This window comes from Calidris pugnax, unplaced genomic scaffold, assembly GCF_001431845.1.
Source record: "Calidris pugnax isolate Ruff unplaced genomic scaffold, ASM143184v1 scaffold42, whole genome shotgun sequence".
Classification (NCBI taxonomy): Eukaryota; Metazoa; Chordata; class Aves; order Charadriiformes; family Scolopacidae; genus Calidris; species Calidris pugnax.
The window spans coordinates 6,302,117-6,317,386 of NW_015090920.1; the positions used below are offsets into that span (position 1 = coordinate 6,302,117).

At 38.8% G+C, this 15,270-nt stretch overlaps 1 protein-coding gene across 1 annotated transcript in view; it reads right to left on the reverse strand.

The window, feature by feature from the left end:
* Positions 1–15,270, reverse strand: part of IL15 (interleukin 15) — a 41,511-nt gene that overhangs the window by 25,837 nt on the left and 404 nt on the right. Inside the window, exon 2 of the mRNA XM_014950039.1 lies at positions 7,205–7,334. Within this exon, the coding sequence (XP_014805525.1) occupies positions 7,205–7,267 (63 nt within the window). The 5' untranslated portion in view covers positions 7,268–7,334. The remainder of the gene's footprint in view (positions 1–7,204; positions 7,335–15,270) is intronic.

The window sequence follows — 15,270 nt, forward strand, 5'->3', positions numbered from 1 at the left end:
ATTATTTATTACATAGATCTTTAAAATCAGGCCTCTTTAGTAGCACAGAGTTGTATCTTAGAAGGACTAAATCCTCCGAAATGTGCTGAGAAAGTTTAAGATCAGCCAAAATACTGCACAACCTTTTTGAATTCTGAATAGAAAGCAAGAGAGCAGGACAACAGGGCAATTCTCTAGGTGTGTGGAAAAGGATAATGAGGTGAGGAACATCTCTTTTGTATGAAACAAAATGAGCATAACTGCAAGCTCAAAGCCATAATCCATTAAATAATATTGTGTTTGTTTGGACGTGTTAATAATTTTTTAAAAAAAATAAAATCATGTAGTTATTCTGATAGCTTCTGTAGGAAACTGGAAGTCACAGGAGTCATCTCACTGCTTTTAGGTGGCTAGTTACTTCTGGGGAACACAACCAACCAGTTAAATAAGCGAAATTTCAGGCCAATTAAGGACACAAAAGTGTACAAAGCATACAAATCAAGGTTCTCTGTCTTTGCTAAAAAGTTTGCTTGAAGGTGTGACAAGGAGACATGAAGAAAAATGTACTTGTGACTCAAGAGAGAGAAAAGATACTTATACCTTGGCTAAATTTTATGTGGCTAAAGGCCACCAATTCTGCTTTTGCCAAGAATATCATGAGGCACATGGTCTGGTGCATTGTGTTATGTTACAGTAGAACCAATTACTTTCATAGCAGCCTGTGCTTTATGAGCTTAGTTGGACATTGTCTGATAGCATACACAAGAGAACTGACTGTTAATATCAGCATGGCAAATGTCTTTTTAATATATATCTGTGTTTATTATTTTATAACTAACAGAATTAATTTGAAATAACTGTTATTTCCATAGCTGTTTAAATCAGCAGATAAAAATGGCAACATGAGGCCTTTTCATGCCAAGCCCCCCGCAGGATATCTCTTAGAAACCACTGGGGTTTTGTGTTTGTAGTCAATCCAACGAAATCCCACATTCCCTCCAAAAGGACTTAATAAATGGCCTGTCTTCAGCTGAAGTAAAGTTCTAGAGTGTATTAAGGGAGAGAGTTTTGTTTTCTTAATAAAAAGAAGTGTTACTACACTTCCACTTGAGCTGCTTTCATTTGAAAGGAAGTTGCTATGCTGATATTTTTCACTCTTTCCTGCAGCAAAGAAGCTGTGAATAAACTTTTCCTGGAGGAACTTCATTCAGGAGAGCATTATTTCTTGGCTCAGGAAACTACCAGTGAACGTTGGGAAAGAATGGTGATTCACAAGGCTGTGCTGGATAATGATATGATAGCAAAATGACTACGTGGCATGGAAATGAAGCATATTATCATAAATATCTGCTCAGAAACAATCTAGAAGTTAAAAGGGTATACTAAGGCAATAGTTCCACCTCAGGGCATAGTTTACTAGTAATCCCTAGCTCACCACTTTGCTGAAGACAGATCAAACACCAGGGCTGTAGATGAGTAGATTACATCATTTAAGTGGATACTGAAATCTTGGCTTACAGAATTTTGCAACGCGTGGGTGACAGATGGATTTGCACAGTTTGGATGGCCAAGCTACAAACATCAAGACTTCTGCCTGCACAGCTCTTCAGGTCTCACAATATATAATAATATATAATATAATAACACTCATAATATTCCAAAGCTTAAGAATTTACTACACCCCACTACCCTGCCCCTGATCCAGTCGCCAGACAAGATAGACAGGAGGACCTCAAGAAGTTGTAGAATGACCAAAAAAATTTCTGCTGGGAGGTAGAAAAGGAGTTTGCAATGGTTAATTATGAGGCTATTTATTAACATATAGACAGTATCTGCCTCAAGTGCCTGAAAAACTTTCCCTATTTGACACAATACCAGCAAAACGAGGGGAAGGGAAGCAGAACTGCTGAGGCTTCTGTTGTTCGTGCAGTTTACTTGCTCCTGCCAGCTAAGCACAGCATCAAAGTAGTTTGCAAGGAAGCTAGAAATTAAAGGGGTTTATGCAGCTGTACCTTTAAAAAACAAGTTATGATGCTGCATTAAGCCTTTGCCAAATATAAATTTTTTTTAGCAGGAAGAAACCAAACCAAAACAAAACACCAACAATGGAAACCTTACACCATGAAGTTCAGGCTGTAAGAATAAATATTGCAAACTTCACTGAAAGTAAGAGTGCAGGTGTAGGCATGCCTGCAGGTACTGAGGCCGCAGGATTGAGTTAGACTGTGCTACAATAAACTTTCTATTTCTGCTCTCCTTGACATACGCACAGAAAGGCAAGTAGCAGAAAAAGGGGTGCAGCTGTCAGCAATTCATCTTGCAGTCTAGGTTGGGAAGAAGTGCATGGTTGGTGTCAGCATGTCATTAATTCTAGGGCTTTTCTGGACTGGAGTTTTAACTGGGATATTCTCCTGCAGGACCAACCATTTCTTCAGTTACTCCAGCAGCTGTTTCTGTATGTTCCTGTGTTTCTCAGTATTGTCTTCTGACAATTTTCTGTGCCTCTCCCTTTCTGCCTAGAGGCTTCTTTCTTCTTTCTGTTGTCTGATCCCTCTTCAGGATATGATAATTGAATTGATCTTTACAGGAATGGATGGTGAGAAAAGTAGGTAAGAAAAGGAATATTAATCTTTGTATAGAGATTTGTCTGTTGTTCTTAAATGGAAAATGATCCTCTCCGTGGAAGAGACTTTGTTATACTCTCTCAGGAGCTAGGGAGCAGAATATATTAATATTATATCCATTTCTCCTTGGCAACAATGATGAAAGTTGTATTTTTCATCAGGTTTGGAATCTCTCTTCCATGGTTTTCCCCTTTGTTCCCACCACCATCTGGAAAGCTTGGAGAGAAGCATCTTCATTTAGCTTTGCAAAAAAGGCCTGATTCAGGCTTAGGCTGTGCAGTTGGCAGAAGGACTGGAGATGTTGGAGCAAGGACAGAACAAGGCAAGTCTGCAGCCTACTCTGACACTGAAGGAAAGCTGTAACTTAGAGACATGTCTTCAACAGGCAACTTTTTCAGAAAGGAAATAGAGCAACACTGGATTGCTTTTGATTTTTTTGGAAGTTTCTCTCATAGTAAGCATATTCACCCTGGTATAGCCAATCTAGCTCACTTCCCAAGATGATATAATTAAAAATTTGTTGTGCATTAATTCACAGAAATGCCCATTGGAGTTGCACCCTAATTTCCATGCTCACTTCTAGTTGTGTTTTTTTTCATGACTTTGATAAATTTTAAGTCGTGTACTGAAGATTTGTGTGATTGATGTTTGTCTTAAAAATAACTTTGAGGGGGAATAAGGGGAGTGAATGTACCTGGAGCTTTTTTGGAGGCTTTCATTTGCCCAGCAACCATGGTAGGCTTACAGTACAGTAGAATAAATCTAGTTTAAAAGTCACTAGATGATTACAGAGGTGTAACAAAATACTGCATATGAAACTTCATGCAAACATACGAATTGGCTAATAAAAGCATTGAAATTTTGTTCCTGTTGTAGACCTAAATTTGATTGTGTTAAAAAAAAAAAACAACAACACAAGAAGAGCTTAATGCATTGATGATGGAAAGGGAGACAGGAGAGAAGAGTGGAAACTGAAGCGGCTGCGCTCTGAATGGCGTTGTGCTGTCCTTCACAGAACTGCCTGTCCTGAACATCAGAAGTCAAGGGTTGTGTGCAAGTAAGTTTCATTCCTTCAGTAGGTAAATAGGCCTAACAAACCCTAACTTTAAACTGGCACAGAGTTTCATTGATTCAGCTGAGTAAAGAGCAGGCATTTTAACACCTTTCGGAGAAAAGAAATTACCAACCAAGCTCAAGAGCTGATTTATTTCATTTTCATGAGCGAGTGAATGAATTATATGTACTGGTGGCATTTCAGTGATCTTTTTAAAAGTAAATTTTGGTATAATTTGAATGCGAAGATAATATGAAGATAAAGTAAATGCACATGTAATTCTGCAAACATACCTGACAATACATTTTAGTGAAATGACTAAACCAATTCCTTTTCTCTGAAAGACATAGAAAATTAAAAAATACGAAATTTTCCTCAGGTCGCCTTAGTAAGTGAGGGAGGGAATCATATAATCACAGCCTTTGAACTTTCAAATTTAACTGAAAAATCTTGTATTAGGATTAATGAATCACCTAATGTGCAATTTAGTCTAAACTTGTAGTTTCAAATCATACAGTAAACTATTGTAGAAACTTTAAGGAGAACAAAAAATTCTGCTTGTACTAGTAGCTCTTAGTGGAGCAAAACACTACCCCCTTTATTTACTTTGTTCTCATTTTTATGTTAACGTAACTGTTTATATTAAAGATTCATGTCAGGAATAAACTCTTATTCAACGACCTCCTTAATACTGACCTTCTGCAACACCACTTGAGAGCGTCACACAGCCCATGGGCTAGCACAGGAGCTAGTTCAGTGCATGCAGAAGCACCCTTGGGTACACTTATCTTTAAGTAATTATTAGTGAGCCTGTAAATTAGTATCTTCTTTGACTGCTTCCCCATCAAGTTCCCAAGGACCAGCTACTCCATTCTGACTTTTAGTTTATGGCATCTTTTCTTCTAGCACATGGAGATAATTCATAGCAAAGTGGCCAACAGACAGAGATGATAAAGTTATTCGAAGTCATTTTGGTAATGGAAGGCTGATCTGACAGACTGGGAACCTTGGTACCTAAATTTCTGGTAATGTAGTAACTACCTGTCTGTTCTGCAGTGAGTGATACCTCTTTGAGCTGATCTCTGGAAACTGTTCTGAAACTTCTAACATGATCAGAATATTCTTAGATAGCTTTTGTGTAGTAGCTTCTAAGATAATATTTTATATAAATAATCTCTGTTGAGAATAAGTGTGAAGATAGCTCAACTACAAAAGCATCATCCAGTTCAAATGTTTATTGATCACTAAAAATTTAAAGGAAAAAAAGGTTTACAATACTATTACAGAGTGCAGAATAATATATCCTGTGCAATCCACTCGGGCTTTTTCTTCATATAGCCTATTCTACCATGATTTCCTATTTTCATCTTATTTGCACTTTTTTTTTTTTTCTTTTAACAGGCACAAGGTAGATGTTAATGGCTATATGTTACATCTGGTTTTAGATACTAAGTCCTATTGGGAAGGATGTTGTTTTTTTGTTTGTGCCTTCATAGCTACATCATTCACTGTGTATAAATATGAGAAATAGCATAAAATGATTAATGTAATGATAATGTAAGAGAGATAAAGTAACAGCATAAATCCCAGACAAACTTGCACATACCTTTAAAAGGAGTAGTGGTACAGTTGTATAAAAATGTTCACTGATTTTGGAAGCAAACAGAATCGCTTCCAGAAGACATGAGACTGCTTTTAAGTTATCAGGAAGGATGAAGGAGATGAAATAGGTTAAGTTATAACAGAGGCAACATTACCATGACCAAAGGGCGAAATAAGCTTGCTTACTGAGATAGTCACACAGTCCTCTGTTTGCGTCTTGCTACGTGAGTAATGACTTTTTATATTCTTTAAGAGCAGTGGGGGAAGTATTACAGTCAAAACAGCACTGGCTGTGTTTGTATTTGAAATGCTCAGCATAAATAGAAATTTATTTGCTTGTGACGTGTTTGATTTTTTTTACAGGCTTCGAAGAGTAAATAACCTTAACTTGACTCACGTGTGCTGCAGGTGATCATTGTGGAAGAACTAGCAGGAAGTAACTTTTACCTGCTCAAGACACTGGCTCATGACCTGCCCTGTCATTATCATCTATCATATGTTCAGCACCATCTGAGAAGTCCCAGGACCTGCTTTTTTTGTATGAGAACACAAGCAGGAGACTGAAAATGTAAGGACGAAAGCTCAGGAGTTTATGTCTGGTGTGGTGAGAGGGAATATGATGCGGGATATGGTAGAAATGTAGACTAGAAAGGAGGAGGTGTAAAAGTGGGAGGTGCAATTTCGAAAGGCCGGTGATAAGTAGGTACACGTAATAGTCTAGATCACACACTAGCAGAAACCTGAAGCCAGCCAACAAGAGGTAGATGCTATGATCTCCCAAGAGAGATCTTTTATCTTTTACCCCAGTCTCCCAACAAAATACAAGCAGCAGAATGGTAAGGAGTTAGATAAACATGAGAAACAAACCTTCTAATGAGTGACTCTCCCAATGTATGAGAGATTTGGGTGTGTGACTTAGCTATGCCGTCTGCTCTAATCCTCCCAACTTTCCATAGGCTACATTGGTGGGGTGTGGGTTCCAAAATTTTCTCCATAATCAGGAGGGCTATATTTTTCCTGCTTTTAATAAAAGCCAAGATTCTGATGTAATCACTCTGGCACTTTGCGTGAAGTCATATGAAGCTATTGGGTAATCAACGGTTAACTCATTTTTAAGCTGATCATTTCTATGACTGCAGAAATGCAGCTGGAAAGCCAGCAGAAAACAAGAACTCTAGTTTCAAGTATGAGGAATTAAACATTTAGTATTGAAGAAGCTAAAGAAGCTTTAATCAAAATTCATTGTAAAAAAAAATCTGACGACCTCGCTGCCATGACTAGCATGAAGACTATTCAGACAATTCCTGTTTGGCTTTCTTCCCCCTGTCTGCAGATTTAGGGAGACTACTGGCTTTGCACAGGGACCTATCCAGCCCCAGCACAGCACACTGGCAGGGAAGGCCTGCCAGTGTGGAGGGGGTACCAAGTGCCATATGCTAATGGATTTGGGGTTATAATGAGGTCACCTGGCCATGCTGCATACTGGAGATGGGACTGATAAAGATTCATCCCGAAAGCCTGTTGCACTCTGAAGAGTGCTACAGGGGCTGGACACTGGCAAGGATTTTTCTCCTGTATTAAACACACTTGAGGGTGAGGAGTTGTGACCTCACATGTTGCAAAAGGTCAGCTAGGCATAGGCCTTAAGGCCAAGGAAGAGAGAAAGTCTGCTAGAACTTGCTGTGCCACGAGAAAACCTGTGAAAAACAGAAATGTGAAAAAATCCAGACCTGTTTACTGTGTAATTCTGGGACCAGTGAACAATAAAGAGCAGAAAAGCCAAAGCAGAAAATAATAGGGTGTTAGTGATCTCATCTGAAATACTAGAAATGTTTCCAAGCCTTAATTTTGCTGTATTAACTAGTTTTCTTCCTGGGCTGTAAAAATAACGTTTAAAACTTTGCTGAAATTTTCTAAAATTTCATGTTATTTTAGTGACATTTACCTGAGTCTTCAGCCTGCCGAATGCTCCGGTAGAGTTTCGTGTTGGCCGTGCCGTCCCCAGCATCCTGCCTGCACGAACATTACTCAGAGTGGAAGCACAGAATTTGGAACAACAAAGTACATCATAGGACCTAGACGTGGAAAAAATAAGTATAGATAATGTTGCAATAGAGTTCTCAGTGACCCTCAGCTCAGATATGAAGAGCATTGGAAGCAGGAAGTTGCTGAAATTTCACGAGTAACTTTCGCAAAGTTTTCCTGTAAATCTGACTTTTTTCAAGTATTATTTTTATCTAGATAGTAGAGACCCATCTTTGAATGCTGCAATATAAGGGCAGGCCCCCCTGGAAAATGTATATTGTCATCAAAGGATAATTTTTTGTGACTTCTGATAGCCATTAGAAGAGAGGTTGTAGCCCAGGTAACTAGTATTAAAGTTATTAACGTCAATATAATTCTGTTTTATATAAAGGGCTGGAAGAGTTCCCCTACCAATCCCCAGCATGAAAATTGCTTTTAATAGTTGTCTTTTACATAGACAGTACAGTCCAGCTATGCGATTTTACTTTTGTTCACCCCTATTTTATAAAATAAATTATAAGAGAACAAGTGAGGCAAACCATAAGTAACCAAGGTCAGGTCAGCAGCACTCCACTATACCACCTCCATTTAAGCAGTGTTTTCATAGTAAGGACCATGGCAACTAACTAGCTCATCCCCCTTTTTATTACTTTTTTTTTTTTACAGATGATACAGTAAAGCCTAATTAGAATGTTTCCCTTCTCTTTTAGAAAATGTTTTCCCCCCTAGATTCACTTTCAAATCCTGCAAGTGAACTTTTTTCCCCCTAGATTCACTTTCAAATCCTGCAAGTGTTTGGGTTGGAGAAACAAGGAAAAATTTTGTTCAAACAACTGAGTTTGTATTCATAGCAAGAGCATGAAGAGATACAGGAGAAAATGATGAAGGCATGTTGACAGAACGTTTATTTGGACATTATTAGTAGTATCTTTTCTAAAAGGAGTCCCAACAAAATCTGCAAGTAAATAAGTTTGTGAACTGCCTACAGAATTTCGGAAACTCCATCCTCAGAGGTATTGAAATACAAACCAAGGCTGGAGCAACCTGCTCTAATGCTGAAGTTAGCCCTACTTTAGTTGGGAGGCAGGAAGAAGTGACCTCTAGATGTCTCTTCCAATCTAAATTAGTCAATGACTTTAGGCCTAGAATTAAAAAATGTGATGGAGGAGAAGGGTAGAAATGTGCAAACACGCACAGATGTACAATTGCGTAAATATTATTTTCTTAGAAAACTAAATTAAACACTGATAATTTCACAGACATGGGCTGGGAACACAGTCCTATTTCTATATATGTTAAGGGCTGTTGCCTATGGTTTTGTTAGGGCCTCCCGCAGCTGGGTCTCAAGCAACAAGACTCCGTTTCAGTTGCTTTTAGTTTGGGCAAGCTGATATTGTTAGAGCTGAAATTTCCTACACTAAATTACTTATTCAGGCTAGTGATTTTCTTTTAGGCTCCATCAAGAGTAGTTCAGTCATTTCCAAAAACAGATTAGCAGAAAGACGCATTTCTTTCAAATAAAGAAAATGCTTATAGCCATTTAATTAAAGCTGTGCTTTTTAGTAATGTGTTCGAGTTTGGCAGCCTAGAAAACCTGCACAAACTTGGCCAAGTTATGAGCGGCTGAGTTTACATAATTGCAAAAGAGATTTTTTGGCACAGTGTAGCTGGTCTCCAGTAGTCTCTTCACAATGAACATACTCCATCTCAGAGCTTCAGAGGCAAGCAGGACTCTTTGTATAAAAAAACAAGGCTTCCTGCAGGAACAGTGTGGTAAAGGCTGGAGAACAGAGATCAGTGATGCTGCTGGTAGGCAGCAGTGGAATTTGAGTAGCATGACTGAATGGAGAGCACAGCAAAGAATTAAGACAGTGTGGAGGTGAAAGGAAGGAGGAGATGTTGGGTGTAGCAGAAGTGGAAGGATTTATGAACAGTAGAGCATATTCTTGAGAACTTGAAACACAATCTCGTGCTCACTGCCTTCCCATGAATTCATAATTTTAAAAAGGTATTAAATCTTTGATCACAGTATGATGTAATGATTTCCTTTTTCTCTCACAGGATTTATGAGCAAAATGAATTCTATTCACCAAATGGACCAAGCTCCTGAAAAAAAACCCACCTGTATAAATGTCCTTATTTGAAAAAGGGAGCTGTGTTGAAATGGGGGAAGAAGATGACAAAAGCAAAAGGATGGGTTCAATGACAAAGGTAGCTGAATGCAGCCCTGAGGAGCAGAGTCCTGTCCCTGCCTTCATCTCACCATCTCACTGTGACTTGGAAAGCTCCTTAACCCAGGTTTTTCTCAAGTGACAATCACTTTCTGAGTTCCCTCCTACAAGAAATCTTGACTTTAAGTTGCTTTGTATATCTGTCCTCGGGATGAAATACTTAATGCTCCCCAAACATACTTTTCTAGTTTAGGAGTCAGCTAGCTCAGATGCAGGTTTCTCCAGATACAGTTTGAAGAAATGAGTGCCCTCTACAGAGCTTAGTTCAAAAAAGCATTGAGTTCTCACAGCTGTCAGTGTCAGAACAAGCTAGGTGCTACATGTGAAAACAGACAATCTAGGGAATGCTAAACAGTCTCTTAAAAAAAATAATCCATTTCCAGCTATCATGTACTGGACCCAAAATCATTAGGTTCTTCCAGGCTTTTTCCATTTGTAACGTAAAATTGCTATTTTCTTATCCTTCAGAACTTTTGAGAAAAATGAACTAATTCGTGCTCAAGAAGCAATTGGATACTATACTGTTGGTGCCATAAAGGGAGGTCAACAAAGATAAAATTAATTTTTCTGGATGGTGCAAGGAATGTGCAGAAGATCAGACATGGGGCCATGGAAAAGAGGTATATATGAAATACAGAATATCTGCTTTTCCTGGTTTTCTTCAGTTTTTATATATATATATACACACATACACACTAGCCAGCATAAAATCACATTTCTTATGCCCATATAACTAATTACTATAAGATACAGTGTAACTAAGGCCTTAAACCTTTTTTTATTAAATAAAAAGAATTAAAATTACATCAAATGAGTGAAAGAAAGTTGTAAGCAGCAAGGCAGTGTGTAAACCCCTATCTGATTACTTTTGCCATCACGAGCATCTGGTGTTGGTGATCACACCTGGAATCCTCAGGCTCAGAAGAGGGACCAGTGCAATCCCAGGTGGGCTCCCAGTGCTACCCTCCTTCCCGTTCCTTCCGCTGCCCGGTGGTGATCTGCTCGTGCCAGTGGCAGCCCTGAGTACAACTGGTGGTGTTAACTCTAGTAGCAGAACCAATCTAGCCTTAGGAATGTGAAACACTGTTTGATCCATTCCCTCTGCCAAGAAGTAGCATAAAGGAAAACTCCACCTAGCAACTATACTGTTACCAAAGTACACTAGCTGGGAAACAAACCATACTTTTTATTTTTCTGCCACAATCTATAAGTCTGCAAGAGTTACTGTGACTCCTATTCCTGCGTTCTTAAAAGCACAACATGTGCACTCAGTTTTAATGGGTATGCAGATGTCTGTTATTTTAATGACATTCAAACTGAGGCTACATGATTCAGGAGAGAGTCACTGCGGCTTATACAAACAGGTATAATTAGTTATTTTGAACAAGTGTGCTTATGTTGATAAGCTTTTACTGTAGGTTGGTGGCAGTGACCAGCTGCAGCTTTCAGATGTCAGGTGCACAGATTTCCATGTCGCTGCAATACCTCTCCTTAGTCATGGAAGGGAGGGTTCCTACTTTCCCTTGCAGGAAGACTGGCTGTGACACTTTGTCACGTTGCCGGAGATACCTGCAGGCACCACTGGTACAGTGCCATCATTCTTAATTAGCCAATGCAGCATTAAACAAAGCCATAGAGTTCATCCTTAATTTTGCATCATGTTGACTACAAAATGGATATGTTAATAATGTATTAACTGCTAATATGCTGTTAACTAATATTTAAGATATGTGGAGTGAAACCTTGTCAAGCGTTGTTATTCCTTTACACAAAATGGGTCTTCTACTGCCCGAGTTGTTCACAAGATCATTAGCTCAACGTACATTGTCATATTTTGTATCTGCACAAACAGGATCTGTCACCTGACATCACCGATAAGCTCAAGACCTTTCTCCAGCAGAGACAATAAACTTCTCCACACTGTCCCTCTTTTATAGCTTAAACTCTAGGGAAGAAAATTACTAAGCACTTGACATTCACAGCCTTCTGGCAGAGACTGCAGCCAGGGAAGGGTGCAGTGGGAGCCATTTTTGACTAGGGGTTTAGAATATGACAATCCCTCTGTTCAAAAATAAATTACAGCCAGAAAATTTGCTTCACTTTTATTTTTGCTTACAAAAAGGCACCCTAAAACATTTGATAAACTGGGATGACTGGTTTAGCAACTTTGCTATGAGATTTTTTTTAACAGTCACAGAGTGTAACCCTTCTAGTCTACACATACTTTTATAAAGCAGGCTTTTAAAAACAGTTCCTAAGTGAGCAAAAAAATCAGCCATTTTTTGGTAAAGAATTTTTAAGCATTGGCACTAGAGTTAATTGATAAACTATTAAACTGTTCAGTTGTAATTTATAGCAGCTATAATGGCAACAGTGTCTGAGTGATCACCCTATGCTGCCACTAAAGACATACCTCATCTGCTATAGAATGAAATACTGTAAGATGGTTTGTAATGATGCATATATCTTGCTACCTGCTGATAATAACCCATTGGCAAGGACAACAGTTTAATTATATAGTACATCTCCTGCTGCCTTCCAAATATTTCTGCTGCTCTTCACTAATTTCTTAGCTGAAAAAGAATCAGTCTTCTTATTTTAAACTAGTACATTAATTTATGAATGGAAGACAGAAAGCTTTTATTAGCTGCTTAGGTGCCTGAATTCTTTGTGTTGTCATCATGATACAAAAATCTAGCCCCAGCTGCCCATAAATCCTGATGGATGGTGCAGAACAGGCTCCAGATCAGCCACAGAGTGTGGAAGAAATCCCAGACTGGAGCGCTCACAGATATGTGAAGAATATTATCTCACAGGTGGCCCTCAGCCCTGGCCAAGTGGGATCTCTGCTTGCACTGATACAACACAGGCAGCTTAGATGAAATGTCTTTCTTTTACAGTCCTTTCAGGTTCGTTCTGAGCGTGGGGTCATAGCACCCGTCTTGGGAATGGCACTGCCCCAGCAAGAGCAGAGAAGCCTTCAGTAGGCACAAACCTTCGAGGTGGGCACCAGCAGCTAAGGTTCACCATTTTGGCACTGAAGCAGTGAGAAGGTAAATTCATCTGGGATTAATGATATAAAGTCGGAAGTCCTTTTGTCTGTGAAAGAATAATCTGTGCGCCTAGGTATTGGGGACCTCCAACATAGTCCTGTTCCTTTGGACTCTTGCTCAAAAAAGAGTTTTGAGCATATATTCTCATTCCCTATTAATAGTGCTTTTTACCAGAGTCTGGTCTTTGCAGAAGTGAATGTATCAGCTTGGTTGTTAATATATCAGCACTTATTACTGGAATGAATCCTGTCCTACCAAAGCCTGTAAAATGGGAATCAGAAATCTGAGTTGAGTGAGAAGAATGTCTTTAAATTTGGGAACTACTTATAAAAAAAATAAGATTTTTGCTTCGTACACATTTCTCTGAGTAATAAGTAGCTGATGATAAATAACTGTTAGTAGGGATTTCCATTCTTCATTTCTGAGCAATTAATTTCGAAATCCTTTTGAAAATCAGAATTATTTTAGTGTGCATGCCCAGCAAATGGACATTTGAGATGTTCTTGCTTTGCGTAACACACTATAATTTGGTGTAGAGAATTGGAAATGTATTATAATAACAGAATTGGCAGTGCATTACAGTCCTGTTGTTAAAATAACCTTTAAAGTCACTACCATCCATTATGAGTTTTTAAGTGCACATTGATGAAAAACATGAATGCAGAGGTATTTACTCTCCTGGGTTTTAGCTCCTACTGATGGTGCAGTGATGAAATGGAGGATATAGCAACAAGATCGTGGCACGTAAAACACAAGAGGAATAAAATATGTACTTCTGTGTGGCCTGACAAGTTTGTTCCAACAACTCAAGCTGGGCTGCTGTGGTTTACTGATCCCTGTTAGCAATAACACGGTGCTGGCCAGCAGAACTGTGGGCTACTTCACACCACACATTGTTTTGACAGAACAGTGTGTCTCACAGAGGGCCTCTTCCAGCTAGTGCTTCTCCCCGCTGTGCTTGCTGCAGCAAGCTGGGCTCACTGAGCACAGGGCAGGGAAACACTTGGCTGACAGAACCCTGCACCTCACATTGGAAAGTTTCAGTCAAGTGTATTACTGGCCGTGGCCTGGAAGAGACTGTAAACTGAAGTGAGAAGGAACTTTTCACTCTTCAGAAAAAATCTAGGATTATGTTACCCACACTATCCAGTTACTCCGCATCAGCCTGTAGCTCTGTCCCCTGCTACCCCTCTCTACTTTCAGTGAAGATCTAGGAAGCCTCAGAATAGATCTGACCATAATATTCTTTTTCCCAAAGAATTCAAACATTCTTAAAGACAGCAAGGTATAATGTTCCACTCTAAAGAGTGTAACATTAAGAAGAAGAAGAGTGTAACGTTAAAGAACTACCTTTATTGTGTGAGTTCACAGAGCTAAAATGATTGTGACAAGCTACAAAGTCACACCACATGTTCTTAGAGTTTACAAAGAATGTATTTGATACCTCTATTGATCGATAAAGATCATTTGTTTATACTAAATTGATCTATAGTTAAGTATCTTTTTCCAAGATAAAACAACCAAGTGGTATCTTTCTATTTATCTAGCACATGTCAAATAAATTGGTAACTGTAAATAGAACTAAACACATATTCATAACAGGAAGTGCTGTGCTATTGACTATTTGGAAGATATAGTAAAACATATTGTGATAATTACCAGGAATTTGTTCTGCAACATCAGACTCTTACAAGTAAGCAGTACAAATAATCTTGCTGTATACAGAAGGAATCACAAGGTAGTGCCTGTGCACAGTAAGGAGAGTTTCCTATTACTGGCTTTTACAGAGGTCATTTTGCAGGTTTTGATAATACAATCATTCACAAGTTTCTGCCCCACACATCTTTTTCCTTCTAGCTTTTGGTTTCGTTAGGTGAAAAGCCGTATTTTTAACAACAAACTCATAAATGCGTTTGCTTACTCAGGTTTACTACCAGCCAGTATCTCCCTGTTACACTGCTATCAGCTACAGTATCTCTGTATCACTATTTCAGTAGGATTTCATTTGACTGCAGATTTTCAGTTCCCTGCCTGAAAGAGCATTAATGCTTTTTCAAAGGTATACATTCAGATATCTGGTAAATAACTTTTCTCCCAGCTTTTTAGCTCTGCCCTTGTTAACTAAGCTCACAGCAGTATCTTTGTTTTCTCCTCATTTTTGCTGTGTGAATTTGTTAGAAAACAATGACAAATTTTCACCAGCTGGCACCAGTTCTCTGTACTTGCTGGTGTCTCTCACACAGCAGAAACAGAGAAACAGGTGAAACAAGGTTGAATACAATACTTAAACTATATCTTTTATATTTTTAATAAATCTTACAAGACGATTTAAAAAAAAAAAACACCCTTAAAAAATTGGAAGCTATGCAGCATGACTTCCCTCACCTTTTTAATACAAGAAAGAAAGAAAGAAAAGCAAGAGGATGTTAAAAGTTGCAAAATACTCACGTGTCTCGGAAAAGCTGTGCAGCAAACTGGCACAGCAGGAGTTGGGATAAAGTTTGCACTGGTGACAGCGGCAAACGCTCCACCCCCTCCTCTGTTTTGTTTTACTTTCAGTTGTTATATAATAATATAGGACTATGTTTGTACCTAACGCAATGTGGAAATTATTCTCACCACAAATAGTAGGCACTAGGGATTTCCTGCTGCCATTTCTGAGCAATTTTCAAATTTGGAAACCCCCCCCCCCCAAAAAACCC